The sequence below is a fragment of the Dasypus novemcinctus genome, chromosome 19, assembly GCF_030445035.2.
Source record: "Dasypus novemcinctus isolate mDasNov1 chromosome 19, mDasNov1.1.hap2, whole genome shotgun sequence".
Lineage (NCBI taxonomy): Eukaryota > Metazoa > Chordata > Mammalia > Cingulata > Dasypodidae > Dasypus > Dasypus novemcinctus.
The window spans coordinates 36,550,285-36,571,935 of NC_080691.1; the positions used below are offsets into that span (position 1 = coordinate 36,550,285).

General features: G+C 57.8%; 1 protein-coding gene across 1 annotated transcript in view; it reads right to left on the bottom strand.

Annotated features, from left to right (window-relative positions):
• The window catches only part of MN1 (MN1 proto-oncogene, transcriptional regulator), a 46,236-nt gene extending 32,230 nt beyond the window's left edge, over nt 1–14,006 (bottom strand). The window contains exon 1 of the mRNA XM_004461697.5: nt 9,144–14,006. Within this exon, the coding sequence (XP_004461754.2) occupies nt 9,144–12,867 (3,724 nt within the window). The 5' untranslated portion in view covers nt 12,868–14,006. The remainder of the gene's footprint in view (nt 1–9,143) is intronic.
• Nucleotides 14,007–21,651: the final 7,645 nt, after the last annotated feature.

A 21,651-nucleotide genomic window follows, 5' to 3' on the forward strand; every position in this document is an offset into this window, starting at 1 on the left:
GCCCTCTCATGGAAAGATCTGGGTGCAGCTCCGCAATCAACGAGTCTGCGACAGGCCAGGTGGGACCGGCCCCCCGGCAGGAGAAGGTGGTCACGGGCATGCTGCGTGGCCTCGACCCCCCCTGCGCCCACAGTGGTCTCCATCCCCCGCCGCACTCTGCCACCCGCCGCTGCCGCGCGCCTCCCTCGGCCACTAATGCACCCACGACGCGGTCATCCGGTCCCGGGCGGGTCCTCCCCATAAACCTCCCAAAACATCTGTGGTCATTTGAGAGCCCCAGGCCCAGCAGGGACTGCACAGGCAAGACCTCTCCACCCTTTAGGCTGGCTGACACCCACCCCCCAACGATTGCCCAGGAGGTATCATTATAAATGACCTGCACGTTTACAAATCATTGTCCACTTCTGAGCCCCAACTATCAGTAACCATCGTTTTCGACTCATAGAGTGGCATCTCTCGTCCCCTCCAGCTAGTCTCCTACCTCCTCCCCTTCCCAAGAACGTCAACAGCACCCCAATCTCCATCCGGCCTCCCTGACTCGGGATATTTTCCTTCCAGCCACATCCAACGCGTGGGAAAGGACTCTGGCCTCAGGCCCTAAGATATTCAAGGACTTCTGCAAGCCTCGCGTGCGGCCAGGGTAGAACCAGCTTGCGGCTCAGCAGCTCTGCACCAACCCTCGTTGTCCCTGAGCGCCTCAGCTTGGGGACCTCAGAGCAGGCCGGGAGACGGCCACCTCCCCCGCCGACCATAAGCTGGGCCCTCAGAAGTATTTTCCTCCTCGTGGTCCTTGCCAATCATTCGACAAGGCTTGTGCCCCGAGATCCAAGAGCATCTGAAAACGCTGCTTCACCATGACCGGAAAGGGTCGTATCTTTTTGACACCTCACCCCGCTCTGGATGAGCAGTGAAGGATTTGCGTGTGTGTGAGAGAGAGAGAGAATGCGTGAGGATGGCTTTGCTCATTAACGGCCACCTCACGTCCCAGGAGCTCCGAACGCAACCAGGAGAACTAGACAAGGCAGGCCCCCCGGTGCCCTCAACTTTGGGGTAGACAGGTTCCCCCCGTCACGCCACGCAAAGCCAGAGGCTCCAAGGGGCCCCGAGACCTCGACGCATGGGAGACGTTTTTGTCCTGAGCTTTCAGATGGAACCAACGCTTTTTGCCCAAACGCTCTTCCACATACGATCGGCAACGAGAAGCATAAAATAATTTTCGATCCTCAGCATCGAACGCTTCTCCAGGCTACTTAGCTCTCCTAAGACAGGCTGCTCAAAGAGGGAACAGGGACGGAAAAAAAAGGCTGCTGAGGTACCTCAAGTACCGAAGTTGGGTCGCGGTTCCTCCAAAGGCCTGACAAAGGCAGCCTTTCTCTGAGTCACGGTGGGGACTGCTTTGAGGTGGCCGGGATGAAAACAAGACCTGGTTCTCCCCTCGGTGTTTTCGAAGCACCCAACTTTCCAAACCCGTCAACGGCGATGAGACCGAAATAGGCCTTCGCCAGAGAGTCTCGCCGTCTCCCCAAACCATTTCCCAACATGCCTTGCTTCACCCAAACCACCGCCAGCACAGGTAAGTCAGATTGCAACCTAGAAAACCGAGAACGCCGAGGGACCGGGATCCCAGGGCTAAAGCAGGTTGCGAGGAGTCCAAGATTTCCCACACGGAGGTCAAAGACAGTTAGTTAAGATGGAGGCTTCAGGGGAAGCAGATGTAACCCAAAAGGTTGGGCGCCTGCTTCCCACGTACAAGGTCCTGGGTTCAATTCCCAGTACCCCCTGTAAAAAAAAAGGAGGATGGAGGCTTGGGATCCCCCAGCCAATCCTCCCAGCTCCAGAGGAAATGAAGCGACCTGAGTTTACTGGAACCCCAAGTTCTAAAGAATGTAAAAACTGGCTTTTCCCATAACATCTTTAAGTTGGGATCGGGGTGTTTATCAGGTCTTTTGCCCCTGTTTTGGACTGTTCCATGTACGACGTTCCTCCGGGGACATTCAGCGAGAGCCAGCTTGTTATCATGAGCATACTAAGACCTCCAAACTGTTCAATTCAACCACCTTCTGTTTATAGGGCATCTGGGTCCCCGTGACGATGTATAAATCATGAAGGGATGCACAGAACCGCTATAAAGTTCCCGCTCTGATCCTGCTTTGCAAGGGAGAGGTGATTATGGAAACCTACCTGCTTTCTCAGTCAAGAGGGAGAGTGGGAATTTGGTCTGTACCTGGGATGCCAGTCCACTGTGGCCTTGTCAGGGCCTAGACTCTCGGTCATCAGGAACCCAAACAGACCCTGATTTCGGGACGGGGCAAGCCTGTGGGACTTGCATCCTTCTGCCCTTTCTGGGTAAGCACCATGTCGGGGGGACCAACTCGCCCGCCTGCTTCCCACACCTCCGAGGCCGCCAATTAAAATGCAGGCTGGTCAACAAAGCGGACAAGGCAGCATCCTGTAAAAATGACGCCCCAAGAGAATGAGGTCTTTCAAACGTCCCTCCCCACCCAAGTAAATTAAACTTAACTCCGTTTTTCTATCCCGGTCACAAGATAAGTTGGGGGTTTTTTCCCCACGAGAAGTTCACGTGCACAGGGCATCTTCTCATCCACACCCTACAAAGTAACTGGCTGCCGGGGGGGAGGACGTGTGCTGTTGTGTCGGCAGAGGGACCCCTCCAAAGGGTCCCAGACCCATTTCTTCCTTCAGGTTCTGTTCACGGCTTCTTGGGACCCCAGTGGCACCGACTTGGCGACTGCCAGCCAGGCTGTTGTGTGTTGGGACACAGAGGGCCCAGGGAAGGCCGGGCTGTGACTAATTCGAAAGCCTAGTGTCGTCTCAGCCACATTGTTGGTACCAAAAGATTACAATAAAGGAGAGAAATGTGAAATTTCCATAAACGAGAAGCAGCGCCGGCTTCCCACAACTGGCGGGGGGTGGGGGATGGGGGGCGGCGGGGGCGGGCTGCGGAGAGGGGGAAGAGTGGCTTATTTAAAGATTCCACTCCTGGCTGGAAACTGGCATTAGCTGAGCCCAGCAAAGAGACGCGCCACGCAGAAAACCCTAGCGTGGGGCACCGTGCGTCCGCTGCCGAAATACACCGTCTCCAAGTCACCCACAGCCCGGGAGGCCTGGGGGGGCCAAGATGTGTAATTAGGATCTTCAAAATCCTCTATTTTTAGGGCTCGCGCCCATTCAGTCCTTCACAAAATCAGAACTTGTCAGCTGAGGCCATTGAGACGGAAGGTTTAGCTCCTTTCCCCACTCGCCCTTGGAAAGCCGATGGAAGGGAAGATAAAGTTGCTCATGGGATGGAAACCCGGCCCTGTATATGTACATGTATATGAAGTGCGGATGCTGGGTGGGTGGGAGGAGAGGGGGAGAAAGTGGGGTTCCTTCACAGGCTGAACTGCACGGGGCTCTCCTCTCCTCCACGGCGGCTGTAGACTGAGGCCGGACACCCACCACGCCACAGGGCGTTCAAGCCGACCCCTGGGGCACTCCGCCTTGCTCCGGTACACGCGAAATGGCGAGGAAACTTCAAAAAATGTCCCCCAAATAGCTCTCTTCTCAATCATGCACTCATGTCTATATCAACATCTCCGCCACTAGCAATCAAATCCCACACTCAAATCTGTCCACCCAAGACGCGCCTAAAAATAGACACCGTCCTAAAACAAACACATCGCGGGCAAGTCCAAGTCCCGGCTGCAGTCAGAACGCGGAGGCTGGGCTCCTCCAGCCCCTCCACCCGGAAGACCGGGGCGGAACAAGTGGGGCGGGGGACCGCGAGGAAGGACGTAAGGTGCACCCACGGGTTTCGGGGGCCCCAAGAAACCCACATCCCCTGTGGCACGAGGAGGGTTGGCGTTTTTATCTCGTCTGTACTTGGGAAGGGCTCCCTGACCTCGCACACTCCCCCTGACACCGGATCCTATCACAGAAAGTTACAGCTTTTCAATCTCCAAAATTGACCAAACGGAGGTAAATGCAGAATGCCTTATTAGGGGTATTTATCTCCCAAATGCTCTCATCAAAGACTAGAGTCCAACGTTGTCGCTGAAATGGAGAGAAACGGGGTCACGAGCCACGGTGCTCCATTTTCCAGCATGGAGTAAATTCGGGAGATCCTGAGAAATGCCACCTATACATCCAAGCTTGCCTTTCTAGAGCAGGGAGGATTTCCCTGCTCTAATTTCACCCGGTCCTCCTAGACTGTTTATTAAAGATGTATATTTTATATCAGCAGAGGGTATCGAGTAACTTCTTGGCCAGGGAGGCCGTATTTTTGGTACCTATTAGGATTCTTTGCGGAAATTTAAATACCTCTGTCAGGCAAACAAAATCATATCAGGAATCACAGAATTTCATTGCTAGAAAGAGAAATTAGATTAACCAGCCCTCACTCCTTTCCTAGAAACCTCAATAAAATAGGAGTACATTTCAATAGCCTCTTACTTCCTGTCTGAAGGAGAAGAAATCTAAATGAATTCCTATTAAAGAAAGCTATCCTCGAGGCAAGCCCTTCCATCTAAAAAAAAAGTATATGTGTATGTATCTGAATCTATAAGTATATATATTCCAAAATAGAAGGCAAATGGCTATTTAAAGTCAAAACTGCCAGAAAAATCCAGTGGCAGAAAACCATGACAAGTTCAATACCGTTAAGCTTCAGCCCCGAAAACATGCCTGTCCTTTATTAATATTTAGTAGAAATGTATAATTGCAGATGTGTGCTAGGTTGGGGCTTTTATGTCGGGAGGCGGGCAAAGAAGACAGTTTTATTACAGTCATGAAATATTAAACAAGCACCGAAGAACAGTAGTTGTATGTCCTGGGCTTGCCAGGGAGCGCGGAGGCCCGAACTTCAGCTGCACAAAGGGGGCCCCTATCTGTTTATATTACCGCTGATTAACACCTGCAAAGTTTTGGGTTACATCTTCCGGAGGCCCCAAAGTCACAGGAAGGCATGCATCCCGTGCTGGGCGATTTCACTGGGAAATGAGGACTGCAAGGCTCCTTGCCTTCCCAAAACAAGTTGGGGTGAGCCAGAAAAAATTCTCTCCGTGGCGTGGACAAGAAGAAAGATGACTCGGAAAAAGGGCGCTTGGCTGTGAGGCTAGGACCACCTCCCCCAGCTGGCCCCATGTCTAAAGAAATTCCATGTGCACGTTGCCTGCCTAGTTGTTTCTCAGCATTGCGTACTGTGTTCCGACTGGAACATTAGGAGAAGCAAGAAATTCCAAAAATTTCTTCTGCATCACAGTAAAAATATCATACTTCCAAAAACGGTAGGATCGCAGGCAGGGTGACCCAGAGACCTCTCCCAGTCCAATGTGCCTGAAAGCGCATTTCTAGACTGCTCCGGATTTCAAGATAGAGGGCAACCAACGGAAAGGAAGTTTGGCAAGGATAAACTGATTACGGAATACTGTTAATTCAAGTTTTGAAAATTCTAAAGGGTAGGAGCAAGGAAACATACTTTTCCAGACTTGATATCCATTATCGTCTGTCATTATTTCTCTCTCTCTCTCTGCTTTCAAATTCCTCCAGAGCCGCACACCCATTACAAAGATAGGCGGCTGGTTTTGGAAACTATTTTTATATTCATGTAATCCTCATAGATTTAAATAGGCCCAAGCCGAGGCTGTTTTTTTTTAAATTTTACTTCTCTCCACAACCTCACCCTTCCCCCACCCCAACTTTGTGCAAACAGAGCCTGATGATCAGATGGGAGAATTTCATTATACAAAAGTTGTTTGTGGGGTTGATTAAGAAGTTGGGGGATGGCAATTAGGAGAAGCTCGCTATCCTGGTTTAAAAAAAAAAATCGTGATCACATGTGATTCTGGCCTGGGCTCTGCAAGAACCGCACCTTACCAGCGGAGTCCCCTCTCCTCCCAAGGACATCTAAAGCCCATAAGACAATCCGGGCACGTCCTCCTGGCTCCATGCCTTATGCATTTCTGAAGACTTATTCCTTCCCTCCAATCCCAGCACGGATCATTTTGTTAAATACCGACTAGTATTTTGTCATCGGAGCGAAGAATTTCAGAAACGGTGTTAATATTTAATCACATTAGTCCTGGCGTGTTTTACTGCGTGACAAAATAAAATATCATTACAAAAACGGGGTCTGCCTGAAAGGAAGGCAAAAAGAAGCATTTGCTGGGGCTGGAACCTCGAGAGGATAAATTCAAAGCCGCTGGACATCACTGCTCCGTGGCTGATGAGACCACGCGCTTTTGTTTTTGTTTTTAAAGGAAAAGTCGAACGTTTGGCTTTAACATTTTTTTCAACCCTATTTCGACACTTCAGTCTGATTTTCAGCCAGGGGGCTCGGGGGGCCTGGAGAAGGCTCTGTGTACCTATTTATACAACGCACGCAGATGGAACTGCAGGGTGTTATCATAAGGAAAACTTTAATCATCTTTATTTACTACCAGTGAGGGAGCAGGAATCGGATGCAGATACCATATAAAGCCTTAGCTAGCAGCCACAAGCTGCAATGTCCGTGAGTGACCTCAATTCCCGGCTTTATCTAGGAAACTGTCCTTCCCACATCACAGACTAGAAAACAAAGGAGGTCAAGTGGGTGTCCCCTGGATGCTTCTAAGGCAGCCAGTCCCGTGCCCTGCCCTGGAGGAAGTCCCTCTCCTCCCCTGTGTGCAGAGGGAGGGCTGAGTTTAGCTTGCAGGGGCAATCAACCCTAAAGTGACTAGGGTCTGTTTCCAGAATTATTTCTGATCATCTGACTGTAAAAATGAAACAAACAAAACATTTCTTTAATGACATTTCTTCATTCATAGCCTGCATCATTTAATTTTGTTTTTTTTTTTCCTGTAAAGGGAGATTAGCTGGACTAGGAAAGGGGGGTGTGAAGACACCTTAAAAAAAAAAAAACCCTCATTAAACATCACCCTATACCTTCCCACTAGCTTGCTAAGGCCCTTCAGAGGACTTGCACACGGAGCGCTACCGGTTTTTCTTATTAATTCCCCAAATCAGGTTTGATTTTTAACACTTTTCTCACCCCAATTCAGCCAATAAGTTCTAATTATTACGGGGGGGAGGGGGTCGCAGAGAAGGAAGGGGGAGGGGCAGCCAGGCCAAGCCAGGTAGAAGTGATAGAGGCTGAGATATGTGCTAACCAGCTATCGATCGGGCCGGATCGAGATGTTGTGTACAAGAAAATAAAAGAGAAGGGGGGCCAAGCAGGCAGGGTGCTGTGTCCAACTCCATTTTAAAAAGGGGGGGGAAAAAAAGGAGAAGAGGCTGAGGGTCCCAAACTAACCAATTTATGGCCTTTCCTGGGAGAAGCTTGGAGAATGCTGATACTGGCAGAGGCATCTGCTGTGCATGCTAAACACCCAGCTTCAAATGAGAGAGAGCGTCCTGAGCTGGGCAGTAGCGGCGAACAAAGAGAAAAGCAGCGGGCCGCGTTCATGAATGAGCAACCCTAAGCAGGAAAGCTACGCCCGGGGCCAGGGCGCAGGGCAAGCCCCAAGTTCTGAGCCCCCCGACTCCCGCCCCAGGCCGCCCTCCCCTCTCACCCCCGAGCTCATTCTGCTAAAACCTACCCTTCACCTTAAACCCAGGGTTAAGAGATGACGGGACATGGGGAAGGCTAGAAAAAAAGGAAGGAAGTGGAGGAAAGAACTATCTAAGAGAGGGCAAGAATCAGGGAACGCATTTTTTAAAAGGTAGGGTTAAAGCACCATGGAATATTCTGCCTAGTCAAACTAAGGGAATTCAACTAGGGTTTAAAAGAAAAAGGTAGGAAGGGGGGAGAGGAAATGATGTTGCCTAGTTTTAAGAAATCATTAGCCGAAGAAAGAGAAGGGAAAAAAGAAAGAAGGGAAGAAAGAAAGAAGGGAAGAAAGAAAGAAGGGAGGGAAGAAAGAAAGAAGGGAGGGAAGAAAGAAAAGAAAGAAAGAAAGAAAGAAAGAAGGAAAGAAAGAAAGAAAGAAAGAAAGAAAGAAAGAAAGAAAGAAAGAAAGAAAGAAAGAAAGAAAGAAAGAAAGAAGGAAAGAAAGAAAGAAAGAAAAGAAAAGAAAAGAAAAGAAAAGAAAAGAAAAGAAAAGAAGGAAGAAATCCGCCCCCCTTTAAATCAAAACAGAAACCCACTGCAGCCCAGTCATCTTTTGGTTAAAAAGAACTGTTATCACTTTAACTGGAATGGAGATCTATATACTAACCCCCATGCCCACCCCCCCACCTAAAAGGCCTCCAGGCCTGGTGGGGAGTGGATGCTGAGAATGCAAAAGAGAGCTGGGACCGGACATCTGTCACCAAAGCCAAGCAAGATATTGACAAACGTGGGTCCTTTGTGTCTTAAGAATATATATCCATATCCCTGTACACAAATGATGCCCTGGTTGAGTGGTCTGGCCTCTGTCAGACAGACCTCACCCAGCCCCCGAATGTCAAGGAGATGCACCGGGAAAAGGCTGGCTGCCTCCTACAACCCTGACAGGTCTCCAGTTTTTTTGTTTTTTTTTTTCTTCAATGAAACTCTAATAGTTAAGAAGAGACAAAACAGCTATTCATTGGGAACAAATGTCAAATTAGGCAGAGTCTCTGAGTGATGCAGCGGTCACCCAAACTAGGAACTTTTTTTCCAAAGCTGCTCCCACCTAAAAGAACTCTAGCTGGGGCGATGGCCAACGAGGAAGGGGTGAGGGGGGAATGGACACAACTTCCCAGGTGTCCTACCAGGAAGGCGGAGGGGAGCAAAACTCCTTTAAAACAAATAAAAGTGGCACGGCCTGAATTTTCCTGGTGGAGGGGGGTCTAGTTTTCTGAGTGTTACAAATGAGACAATTCGTCTGCAACTGGAAGAGCTGGGGAAGGCGGTCTGCAATGCCCCCCACCCGCACCCCCCAGCCCTACCATCTAAGTTCTTCCTGCCCGGTAGTACTTGAGGGTGCCTGGAAGCACCTGCGGGGTGGGGGAGGGATGGGGGATGACGAGGGAGGGAGGGGCGGGAGGGTCCGGCCCACACGGCTCTGAACTGGGCATTAAGAGGGCGCCCAGGTGCCCTCCCAACCCCAGGGTGCCTTGCCGCCAGCCGTCCAGGTGGAGGCCAAGGCCTGCTCTGGGGCCTGGGGCAGGTCACAGGGCGGGGAGAAGGGGGCGCGCACATATACCTTCTTTGCCGTTGGGGTTCTGGGGTTTGGCCTTCTCCCAGGGCGCCAGCGTCTTGTCGTCGTCCACGCCGTCCACCAGGGCCTTGTCGGCGGGCATGTACCAGGTGGCGCTGTGCTCCGCCATCAGCGAGTCCAGGTCGATGGTGCTCATGGCGCTCTTGACCGCCTCGGAGCAGCAGCTGCCCAGCTCGCTGTCTCCGTTCTGCGCGCCCGAGGCCCCGACGGCGCACTCGCCCTTCTTGGAGCCCTTAAGCCCCAGGGGCTGGTCCTCGGAGATGCTGAACTGCTGCCTCTGCAGCTGGATCTGCGCCTGGAGGATCTCCAGGGGGTGGATCTCATCGGGTGGCGGTGCCCCGCTGCTGCTCGTTGGGGTCCGGACCTGCTCCAGGCCGGGCGTGCCCGGGTGACCCGCGCCCCCGCCGCCGCCGTAGCTGTCAGGGGTCGAGGTAGAGGTAGACAGGATACCCAGGCCAAGCGGGGGCGGGGGCGCCTTCGGTCCGTGTTCCCCGGCGCCCACCCCACGGGGCGCGAGTTTGGGCGAGCCGGTCACCAGGGGACTCCTGCTCGCTTTGGCCAGGGCCGGGGGGTTGTCGGAGCTGGACGACACCTCGTCCTCGTTGGCGTAGCTCGTGCTCACCTCGTCCGAGGCGAACTCGCCCACGTGCGGGGAACTACCATCCGACTTGGCCCCGCCGTCCAGGGACGCCATGAGATCCGGCTGGTCCCCCAGGAGCAACTCGGCCCCCTTCCCCCACGACGGGGACGTGAGCGCTTTCTCGTGCGGCGTTGGCGCCCCGCGTGCCTCTCCCGCCGAGCTGACTCCCACGGCCGCGCCCGGCGCCTGCTGCTGCCCTGGGCTCACCCCCGGCGCGCCCCCGCTGTCTGGCGCCGCCGCGTACTTGTCGAAGAAGGTCCCGGGGCTCACGTGACCACTGTCCCTTTTTCTGCGACCCCGTCCCCGGCCACCGCCCCCGGGGACCGGCTTGCCGTCGTTCCCCGCTGTGGATTCCAGGGTGTAGTTGGGGGAGAGGCTGGTGCCGTCCCCTGGGGCCGGCGGGTTGGGCGGCCCCGAGGCTTTGGAGCCGCCGCTACTGGTCCCCGACGGGCCTCCCGGCCCGGTTACCCCAGGGGCGGTCCCTCCAGGGAAGTAATCCGAGCCCGGGTTGCCGGCCCCCGCTGCGCCGTCCGCCTCGTTCTGGCTCAGTTTCCTTTTGCCCTCGGGCGGGTTCTTCTTGTTGAAGGTCACGTTGAGGTTGGGAGCCCCGAGGCTGGCGATCATGTTCTGGCAGGCGGTGGAGAGCGCAGCCAGGCAGCTCTGGCCGAACAGGTTGTCCTTGGAGCTGGGCTTGCTGAAGGAGCCCAGCGAGAGCGCGCCGAGCTTGCTGGCCGAGGCGCGCTGGCTGGGCTGGAAGTCGGGCTGCGGCGGGTAGGCGCCCCCACCGCCGCCGCCGCCCGCGCCGCCGCCGCCCCCGCCCGCGCTCGGGGGCGAGTTCACGCCCGGGCCGCTGTGCGGCGTGGCCTGCCGACTCGCGGCGCCAAACGGGAAGCCCGGCTGGCCCCCCAGCGCGGGCGCCGCGAAGTCCGGCGGCGGGGGCCGGCGCTCCGAGGGCGCGCTGGGCAGCCCCACCCCGGCCCCGGGCGACTGCATCTGGCCCAGGCCGGCCAGGCTGCCCCCGAACTGCAGGCCTGGCGAGGGCAGCGCGGGCACGTGGCCCTCTCCGGGCATCCTCAGCGACTCCTGCAAAGGACCCCGGAACAGCACCCCCGAGCCGCCGGGCGGAGGGGGCGGCGCCAAGCCCGGGTCGTGTGGGCCGCAGTCAGCGGGCAGGCCTGAGCCGCCCATCCTGCGGGGAAGCAAGTCTCCGGGCGACGGGTGCGGGCCTGGGAACCACGCGCTCTCCTGCGCCAAGTGCGGCGCCTGCTGCTCGAAGGTGCCCAGGCGGCCCGCGCCCGCGCCGCCGCCTTCGCGCTCGAAGTTCGGCTGGGCCAAGCCGCCCACCGGGCCGCCGTGCACCAGGCCGCCCTGGCCCACGTCCCCGGGGTGGCCGAGCTGGGCCAGGTTGGGCTGGCGCAGCCGCTGCTGCTGATTCCGCGACGCCATCTGCTTAATCATGAGGGCCGCGTTTTGGCGCTGCTGCTGCTGTTGCTGCTGCTGCTGCTGCTGCTGTTGCTGCTGCTGCTGCTGCAGGGACTGATGGTCCGGGGCCGGGTGCTGCAGGGGCGGCCCCGAGGGGAAGCTGTCCGGCACAGGCGGCGTGAACTCGCCCGGCAGGCCGGGGTAGGACGAGGGCGAGAGGTGGTTGTCTAGAGCGCCGTTGTGTAGGCTCCCGTTCCACGAGGCGCAGCGGTCCACTCCCGCGCTGCTCGGGAAGTCGAAGCGCGGCCTCTTGGCCACGTTCATGTAGGGGGGCGCGTCGAAATGCTGCAGCCGCTGGTTGGGCGCCTGCTGCGGAGGGGGGTGCTGCATGTTGAACACAGGCTCAGAATAAGGGTGCATGCTCCGGTTCTCCAGCCGGTGGATGGGGTACTCGAACTGTGCGTGGTGGCTCGGCAGCATGGGGCCCCCGTCCTGCAGGCCGCCGCTGGGCGTGCCCGCCTCGCCCTGCTGGGGCCGTGGGAGCGCAGGCGGGCACGAATTTTGTCGGACCAGAAGCCCGGGCTGCGGCGGCTGCGGCTGCTGCGGCTGCTGCGGGGGCTGCTGCTGCGGGGGCGGCGGGGCCTGCTGGGGAGGCTGCATCAACGGGTGTCGGGAGCCCACTGCCGATTCCAAGCCCACGGGCATTTTCCGAGCCCCACCGAACCTCTCGAAGAATACGCCGTGCTGCTGCTGGGGCTGCTGGGGCTGCTGGGGCTGCTGGGCGTGCATTTTGGATAAGCCCACCATGCCCGCAGCTCTGGGCATGGCCGAGGCGCCCGGGAAAGCGCCCCCGGGAACCTGGCGGCCAGCCGCGTAATGAGGCAGCTGTCCCTCGGAGTCGGAAGGCGAAAACATGTCAAAATGTCCCGAGGGCGCCTCGCCCGGGTAATTGTATTCCAGCGAGTCGACAGCTCCTTGGTTCGCCACCCTCCGAGGCTCCAGACTATGGGAATCAGAGCCGCTGGAGGCGGGCAGGCCGTGGAAGGAGGCAGCCCGGTTGGGGCTCTGGTCCAGCGGCAGGCAGGGTGCCGGCACGGCGTGGCCCGAGGCGCCCGAGCTGTGGAAGTCCGGGAGGTTCCCCGGCCGCTGTGGACCGAAGCTCTCCGGCCCCTGGCTCTCCGCCATGTGCTCGTAACCCTCGGCGAAGGGCGGCTGGCTGCCCAGGCCGCCCGCGCCGCCGTAGCCGAGCAGGCGCCCCCCGTGCAGGCACGAGGCCCCCGGGTCCGGGCCGCCGAAGTTGCCCCCGAAGTGAGGGTGGTGCTGATGGGGATGGTGGCCGCCCGGGTGGCCGTGGTGTGGCTGCTGGCCGCCGAAGAAGCCGTGCACTGGCTGCGCCTGCAACCCCCCAGCGTGCAGCTCCGAGTGGCCGCGCGCGTGGAAGCCGTAAGGCTCCATGTTCATGCCCAAGATTGGGGGCTCGCCCAGCGCGCTCATGGCAGGGTCCACGGAGCCAGGGGGGGGCCCCGCGTGGAAAGCCGGAGCCTTAAAGTGGGCGTTCATGCTCAGTCCGGCCTCGTTAAAGTTCCTCTCGCCCTGGCCAGCGTTCCTGCTGCTGATCTGGGGCTCGAACTGGTCCAGCCCAAACATACTTGGCGGGGGGCAAGGGGGATCAATAGGGCATGACAGCCGGCTCTTCGCGGCGCACCTCTGGCCGGCGACTCGTTCCGGCCCTGGGTTGGGCGCTCCGGGACGCTCAGCGCGGGGGAGCGCAGCGCGCACGGCCACCGCGCCAGGCGCGGGGAGGCTGAGGGCTACCAGCTCCTCTCCCGAAGCCCTGGCTCTGCGCGGCGCGGGCCTATCTCACATCATGCGGGGCCGCGGGGCCGCCAGGAGCCGTGTTGGGGGCCCATGTCCCGGGCAGTTGGCACAGCCGCGGGTGGGTTGGCGGGGAAGGGACGGAGCCGCCGGCAAGCGGAGACAAAAAGTTAAGAGGGGGGAAGGGGGGCGGGAAGAGGGGAGGAAGAACAGAGCGATCACCTTCTTAAGTCCGAAGGGGTCGGGTGGGGGGCCCCAGGACGCCGCCCGCAGCCTCCCGGAGTCCGCGGCGGAGCTGCTAAGGGGACGGGGAGGGAGACCCTTCAAAGCCGCGGCCGGCGCCGGGGCACGGACAGAGCGGTCCCTCCCCCCTCCCCCCAGAGTCCCCGCGCTCCGCAGCCCGAGCCTCCGCCGAGTGCGTTCCGCTCCGAGAGTCCCCGGCGGACCCGGGCAAGCGCCGCTCCTTCTTCAGCGGGTCGGAGGGCTGAAGGCTCCGTTCGGCATCGCCCGTGCAGGCCCCCGAGCCGAGAGAGCAGCGGGGCTGGGGAGGCGGCGGGCGTTCGGGGCGGCAGCGGAGGGTCGGGAGGAAGGCGCGGGTCCCCTGCTCCGGGGCGGGCGCGCTGCACCCCGCGCGCCGCTCCGCGGCCACGTCGGTCGCCGGCCGCTTCTGTCCTCCGCCGTTCGGTCTGAGTTCGCGGAGGTCTCCGCGCCCGATTCCAGGCGCGGGCGGGCAGAGAGACGAGGGGTCGGGTGGCTCGGTGGATCCGGGTCCCCGCCTCGGTGCCGCGGCGCTCCGCGAGTGCCTCGGGCCGGGGGGAGGGGGGCGGGCGCGGGCCGGGGGCCCCGCGGGCAGCAGGCTGAGGCGTTCCCGCTGCGCTCTCGGAGCCCGGAATGGGGGGGCGGGGCAGCTCTGGGGGGTCCGCGCTCCCCTCTCCGGGCTGGCGGGGGGGGCTCTGCGTGGGGCGCTCCGAGGGTCTCCGCTCCCCTCTCTGTGTCTGCCTCTCGCCCAGCGCCGGGAGAAGCAGCAACAAGTTTTGCATTTCAGCAATCAATTTCAGCCATTACATTTGCACCAATCAGCGCCGCCCGAGCTCCGGGCCCGGGGCGGGGCTCGCTCTTAAGGTGGTCCCGGGTCCTGGCTGCCGAGGCCCCCGCCACGAACCCGCACTTCCCCAGCTCTGGGGCCCCCCGCTCCCGCCTCGCCTCCGGGTCCGGCGCCAGGGTGCTGGGGCCCTGACCTCGGGGCGCAGCGGGCTGGAGAGGCGGCGGGCGGAGAAGGGCGGCTGGGCTGGGCTGGCTTTGTTCACCCCTCTCCCTCACGCACCACATCCCCGACTCCCCACCCCCTAGCTGGAGCGCGACCCGCCGGGTGGGCAGGGGGCGGGGAGGTGGGCGGCGAGCGGTGCGGGGCGCTCAGACAATGGGGTCTCCAGGCGCAGTCCCTGGACTCACCGAGGAAAGTCGCTCGGGGTGACCGCGCTTCAGCCCTGGGGCGAGCACTCGAGCGGCTTCCAAGCGTGGCCCAAGTTAGCCGGCCCCGGGATTTTCCTGGAGGTGAAACCAGACATGGAACCCCCAAGTTAGGGTTCTCCCCCGAGAGCCCCGGCCGTTTGCTCCTCCTCCCTCACTGGGGTGCGCACAATTGTTCTCATCTCCACTGCCTGGAGCTGCCGGGTTCTCAGCCGCCGGCTTCCACCCGCAGGAGCGGACCACCCCTCGGCCCCTTGTGGCGGGGAGGCACCTCGGAAGAACTCAGCGCCCCAGCGGCTAGGGAGCCACGAGAAGACGCGAGCTTGGAAGACGCCCCGGCCGGCCGGAGCGCCCTGCTCCCGGCACCCAGGCCAGGCCCGGGCCCTCTGCGGGCGCGAGGTGGGCCGCCTTAAGAGATCAGTTAAGCCGAAGAGGCCACGGAATGGAATTGGGTTGTGATACTAAAATCAATAGGAGTAATTTAATATCTGCCCTGCTCTTTATGAAATATTTATCCCAATAATCTTAGTTAAAATGTTTAGATCTTCCTGATCCCCACCGAGGCTGAAATCTATCTTGCAATTAGGCAATTAGAAGTTAGAAGTTAATGCTGGGAGGTAGAAAAGGTGTTTATTCTGGTGAGCCAGTGTGTGTGTATTTTACTCCATAAAGCGGGGGCTGGGGGGTGGGGTGGGAGAGAAGGCCTTTAATTTTCTTTGCCATAAAATAGCACAGGGCGCTTTTGCTAGCAGGCCAGCCTTCTTAGGAGAAGGGGAGAGAAAAAGAACTTTCTTTGAAGTGTCCCTGATATCGCCATTAAATCTAAATAAAATTAAGCATGGTGTATTAAAAAATGCCTTTTTCCCCCACAAAAGAAAGTGTTTATCGCCCAAGTCTTTCTAGCGTCTGCTAAATTGCACATGAAATCTGAAATGAAATAAACGTTATAATAAAACCAACCCCTGAGCCCTTTTTATTTAAAAACCTCAGATCAAGCACTCCACAGTCCCCAGCGCAAGTTAAAAAGTTACCACCGGGTCATGCGCGCAGATTCATTGCTCCCAGGAGCTGCTGCTGGGAAGGCAGGCGCTGGGTGTTCCAGAGCCCACGCGCCAGGCAAATGGGCACGACTTGGGGCAAGGGGGGGGGCAAGAAGGGGGTCTGCAGACCCTTCCAAAGAGAAGCCCCCCCCTTCCGCATAAAAACAAAGACACAATAAACCCCAGCAACTGTGAAACTCAGATTGTTGCAGCAGACCCAGATCCCAGGGCCGCCCTGGGGGGGGGGAGGAGGGGGGGGGGGCGAGGCCTCCGTGGTCTGGTTGTCTGCGCTTTTTTTTCTCTCTTTCTGAAATTAAAAATGAAAATTACCCCCACCAAAAATGGGGTCCATAAATAAGCGGGTGGGAAGAAGTATTTGTACAGGGCGGTGGAGTTTTAAAAGGATTTTTCTGCAGGATCAGGTTGTTGGTCTGTGATTAAATATTGATTTTGTGTAATTAGTTTTCATGTGAACTATCCTCTTGCTGATAGCTTAGAGGTTTCAGAACTAGAAAAGAAATGGAATTGGACATGGAAATTATTACTTAGCAAAGTGACAGGGAAGTGAGAGCCGGAGAAAAGACTGAGGTTTGGCTGATTTGGGCACAAAGAAAGAAGGGCCTGGGTAGGCCCCCAGTGACACCACGACCCTCCACGTGCCCCAGGGCACCGGGGCCTGGAGCGGGGGTGGGGGCGCGCCCCAAGCCTCCTGGAAGGAAAGGGACTGGTGAGGAGAATGGTTTCCACCCCTGCGTGGGCAAGGGTTTGCGCAAAGCCGGGGTCTCCTGAGTCACCCGGGTGCACAGCTGGGGATCAGCAGTGAGAAACGCGGGCGGGCCTCCGTGTCTGGAGGGAATCTGGAAAGCCTGGGACGCGTCTGGCGCCCCAGGGTGGGCCGGCGGCAGGAGGGAAGAGTAGCTCAGGGGTCTGCAGTTCGGGAGTCCCGGGCTGGGAATGCACAGACCCGAGGGCTGGATGGGGGTCCCCTGCGCCGCTTGCCTGTGGAACGCTTCTTGTGCAGTCCAGGGAGGGGCGTGTGCGAGTATTTTTCTGGGGCTGCTTCCAAGAGTTAGGGTTCCGAGGTGTGTGCATGTCTGAAAGGAGGGTGTGTTGGGGCCCGGCTGTGTCTGGGTTCAAGATGTGTGTCTGGCTCACCGTTTCTCGGCCCTGAGAATGTTGTGCTTGTGCCTGCGTTTGTGTGCAGGTGGCAGGACATCCGCTTGCGTGTCTGCATGTGTCCGTGTGTGTGCACGTGTCTCTGGGCGTCCCCGTGGAGGGGTGCTGGGCATCCCCCTACCCCGCGAATGTGTGTGTGTGTGTGTCTGTACCTGGGGGAACCTTGCCTCTTGTGTGCCAGCCTCACTGCTTGCATGTGTCTCTTCCCTGTGAGTGTGAGGCTGTGTGCCTCTGCCTGCGCCCATCCGTGCCCGAGTACGCATCGGGGTGGGTGCCTCCGCGGCGTGGGCGCCCCTGCGTGTGCCTGTGTGCCCGTTCGCCGGCGAGGGCTCGCTGGAGTTTCTTTGGAACAGACACAGTGCCCCCTAGCGCTCAGACGAATCCAAAACCCCACCGGCGGGACCAGAGCCGCGCGAGCTGCAGGGTCCATCCCCTGGTCATTCTCCTGCCGCCTCCCCTTTCTCCAGCCCTCCCTGGGGCAGTGCGATGCCACTCCGGCCAGAGAGTGTCTCCTGGGGGGCGGGAAGGGGGAGACACAGCTGGACTGAAGCCCTGTTCACCGGAGCTGGAGAAAGGTGCCCGGAGCTGGTGACAAGCGGGAAATTCCCTGGAATGGCCCACGAGCTGCCCAGAGCCCTGTCCACTGGGGCTAAGAGCCTGGCATCTGCTGAACCAGCCCTGGAGATCTGGTGTGAAAGGGAGCCCCGCGAGGTCTTGACTCATCCTCCAGGTGACGGAGGCTCAGCTGGTCATGGGACTTGCGCAAAGCCGAATGGTGGCAGGTGTCGAGTGAGCGGTTCACTAGTCAGGGATCCCCTTTGGACCAGATCTCGACCCCAGCGGGTCTCGACACACAAACACGAGAAGGCGACACACATACATTGCCACCTACACACACACCCAAAAGCCTCAGCCTTCTTTCCCCAACCCCAACCCCTTTGCAGCTTGGAAACTATTGGGAATCACAGCAGCCCAATCCCTCTTGCAGGCAAAGCTCCCCAGGAGGGTGTGAGGCGCCCAGGCCTGGCCTAGGGCGAACCTGCTTCCTTCGGCACCTGGGGCAGAGTGTCCACGGAATGCCCTCTGTGGTGGAAAGATTATGGGCTTTGGCATCTTGTCTTCACCATTTATGAGCTGTGTGGCCTTGGGCAATACATTTTCCTTCTCTGAGCCTCAGTTTCCCTATTGGAAAGGGGAATCATTGGCAATTCCCATGGACTGAGAGAAATGGAGACAATGTTTAGACAGTGGCACAGAATGCAGCCTATTGTATCACACTGAGTGGTAGCTCCTCTTGTTACCATCATCATCATCATCACCGTTGTGGTCATTATTATTATTATTTTCTTTGGAATCCAGGGAGGTGGCTCCCAGAGGAATTTGTTTATTTGAAAAACCAGCCTTGCCTCACCAGCCAATCTTGGAGAGAAAGGGTGCCCCTCTTAGATGGTTGCTCCCACCCTCCCTCGCCACAGTGCTGGTGGAGATGGGGTGCGGGCTCAGTGTCTGTCCAGGGAGCGCCCAGGGATGGAGCATCCAGGGGAGTTGCAGCTGTGAGCAGGGCAGGGAGAGTGGCTGCCTGGATGTCAGAAAGAATCCAGGATGCTCATGCAGTCACAGGCTGCCGGTTGCTAAGCAACAGCATCCCTTCCCTCTCTCTACCCATGATGCCTAATACATTTTGGGGTGTCTCTTCCATCCATCTATTGAATAAGTACATATTGAGTGACAACTGTATGCCAGGGCCTGGACTGAGAACTCAGAAAAAAGTGGAAGAAGATGCAGTCTCAGCCTTCAAGCCGGATCAAAGCAAACCTAGTATTCAGTGTGAAATGGACTACATGATGCGCCTATAAGGGAAAAAATAACTGTGCCGGGGGAGGGCAGTAGAGAAGGGTTCCCAAAGGTGGGTTTTGAAGGTAGAATAAGAGTTTATCAACCAGAGCAGAGTCAAAGGGCTTCCCAAACAGAGGAAGAGGTTAGAAAGGGTGTGGGAAGATTCGGCAGCAGTGAGTTTAGTGGGGGAGTGGGACAAGGGCAGGACCTGAAGCTCGAGAAGTCAGCAGAACCCAGATCAGGAGGACCTTGAAGGCAAGTAGAAGAGTTTGGACAGGGAGGCAGATGTGGCTGAAGCGGCTGAGTGCCTGCTTCCCACACAGGAGGTCCCAGGTTTGGTTCCCGGTGCCTCCTAAAAGCAAAAAACAGGCAGACAAACACATGAAAAAAACGACTCAGGGGAGCCAAACTGGCTCAGTGGTTAAGCACCAGCTTGCCATATAGGAGGTCCCGGGTTCACTCCCTGGCCCCGGTACTACCAAAAAAAAAAAAAAAGTGTACATTTTTCCAGGGATCTTTGAAAGGGTTTAAGCAAAGCAAGTGATAGAGTCAGAGACAAGTTTAGAAAGGTCCCTGAAGACCTGACACCTGATATTCTCTCCTTTCTCTACCCTTCGAGGTGGCCACGGAAGCTGCCTTCCTCGGGTGTCCTGGAAGCGGGGACAAGGAGAGGGCAGCTTCCCCAGTTGGCCGTGGACTTGTCCCCCTGAGCAGCTGGCACAGAGCAGCAGCGCCTGCAGGCTCCCCCTCAGGGCTGCTTTTACAGCCAGAGGCCTCTCCGCCCTCAGCCACCACAGGTGCTGCTCCCCGCCCAGCAGGACTCCCCTCCCTCAGCTGGGGGTTCCGAGGGTATTTACAAAAGAACCAGCCAGCCCTGGTTCAAGACCACTTCCACACCCCTGGCCATGGGCAACGCCCTGCCCGGAGCGCCAATTTGGGGGCCTATAATAATACCTACCTCCAAGGGTATCGAGGAGGCTGAAAGGGTGGGAAAGCACCCAGCCCACATGCTCACTGCTATTCTTATTTCGTTCTATTTTTTCTATTATATAGCTGCCCTGTGAGGAATTTGTTTTTTAGATTTTAAGATTTATTTTGTTTATTTCTCCCCACCCACTCATTGTTTGCACTTGCTGTGTCTGTTCATCTTCCTTGTTTCCTTTGGTTCCCAGGAACCAAACCCGGGCCCTCCGAGGGAAGGAGGCGCTTAACTGCTTGAGCCACCACTACCTGCTTTGTTGTCTCTCTCATTATGTTTTTCCTCATGTCTCTTGTTTCATCTTCTTGTTGCGTCAGCTCACCGCACCTGCCTGTCACAGCAGCTCACTGTCTCCTTTAGGAGGCACCAGGAATCGAATCTGGGGCCTCCCATATGGTTGGTGGGAGCCCAATAGGTTGAGTCACATCCGCTTGCCTGATTCCCATTTTATAAAGGAAGAAATGAGTCCAGAGAGGTGACGGGATTTGCACAAGGTCTCACAGCAAGTGAGAGGCAGAGCCAGGAATTAAAACTGCCTCCAAAGCCCATGTACACTGCAAATGGTGCACTGCCGCTGGCCACAGCCCCCACCGTGAGCCCACGTGCCCGTCACAAGCACCACCCTGCACTCCGGAAGGAGAAAGCTCGAACCACAATCTCTGCAGCTTGGGGCTGGGTCTTAGTCATGGGGGTGGGGACGGCATCTGAGCAGCCTCCCCTCCCAGCCCCAGCGAGGGGGCCCCTCCTCCTCCACTCCTTCCTACACTTTTCTGCTTCCCAGGAGCCTCCAGGGCCTGACGACAGGGCTCCAGGATGGGGGAGCCACCAAACTGTCCCTTGAACGACACTTGGAAAGATACGAGGCTGCGTCCCAGCTCATCTGGCTGGAAGAGCCTGGACTAACCTCCTGGCCTGGGGATACCTGCCCAGGAAAAAGCTCTCACCACCACCAGAGGGGATTTCAACTTCCCAAGTCCCCAGACTCGAAGGGGCTCGACGCCGTGGCTTCCAGCTTCAGTCTCCCCCTGACAGCCCGACTTTCCCTTGCGCACGCCCCGGTTTCACGACTCGAGCTCAGAGCCAGTGTCAACATCTGATGTGCACAGCAACACGCTTAGATTGTGGCCCAGAGGATCCGAAGAGGGACCATGGCTTACAAGCGTGAATAACGACATGGACAGAGGCTGCCCTGGTCCGAGCACAGAGACTCGCCCAGTGTGGAAAACAAGTCCAGGAGGTCGGCACCCCCATTATCCTGGGGAACGGAGGCTCCCAGAATTGCAGTGACTTGCTCGAGGCCCGACAGCTTGAACAAGGCCGGATCTGGTTTCAAACTCAGTCCCATCCGCCGGGGTCTCCATCCGCGTGGATTTCTCCTCCCCAGCGGGCATCCAGCGAGGAGCACCTAGTTTCCGCTCTCTAAGTGGAGGGCACTGACCCCAAGCCCCGGTCCCGAAACAACTCAACCCAGCCCCACGGCTGGGACAGGCCGCTGCGGTTCCACGGCCCGGTCCAGCCAGCCTCCCCTCGAGAAAGTTCACACTCAGAAAACAAAAAACGGGGCATCGCACGGAAAGCATCAACGAGCCACATGATTAGTCAGAAAATGCAAAAAATTGGTATAATTATTCAACAAACCTTTTTAGCCCGATCCCCCCCACCACCACTACAACCTCCTCATTTTCTCTCCCTGAAGCAATGAGGTCTGCAGCCCAGAAAAGCAGCTTCAGACACGGATCCAAACAAGCGTGTATGATGGGGAAACTCCGGGCGAGCCGGTCATTAGGCAAAGCCTCTCAGATCACGGGCCATCTGCTGTCCCCTGCCCCTCCGCGGGCCCCTACTTCTGAAGGTTTGTCAGGGCTGCCCCGTGGCAGTGCCTCCATCTGGGTTAGGAGGGGGAGCCGGGAAAACCCGTCCCAGGGCCAGGAAGAGATCACCCAGGCTTGGCTCCCTGGCACCCCAGATCAAGGACTCGTGGCCCCGAAAGGAATCCCACAAGCCGACTGGACTCCGAGACCAGGCCTCTGGGTAACCGCAGCGGTGGCCGCCCAGGGCCGCACGCGCTTGCCCGGGACCCCCGGGTGCGCAGCCCTGTCCTGATTCTCTCGCCGC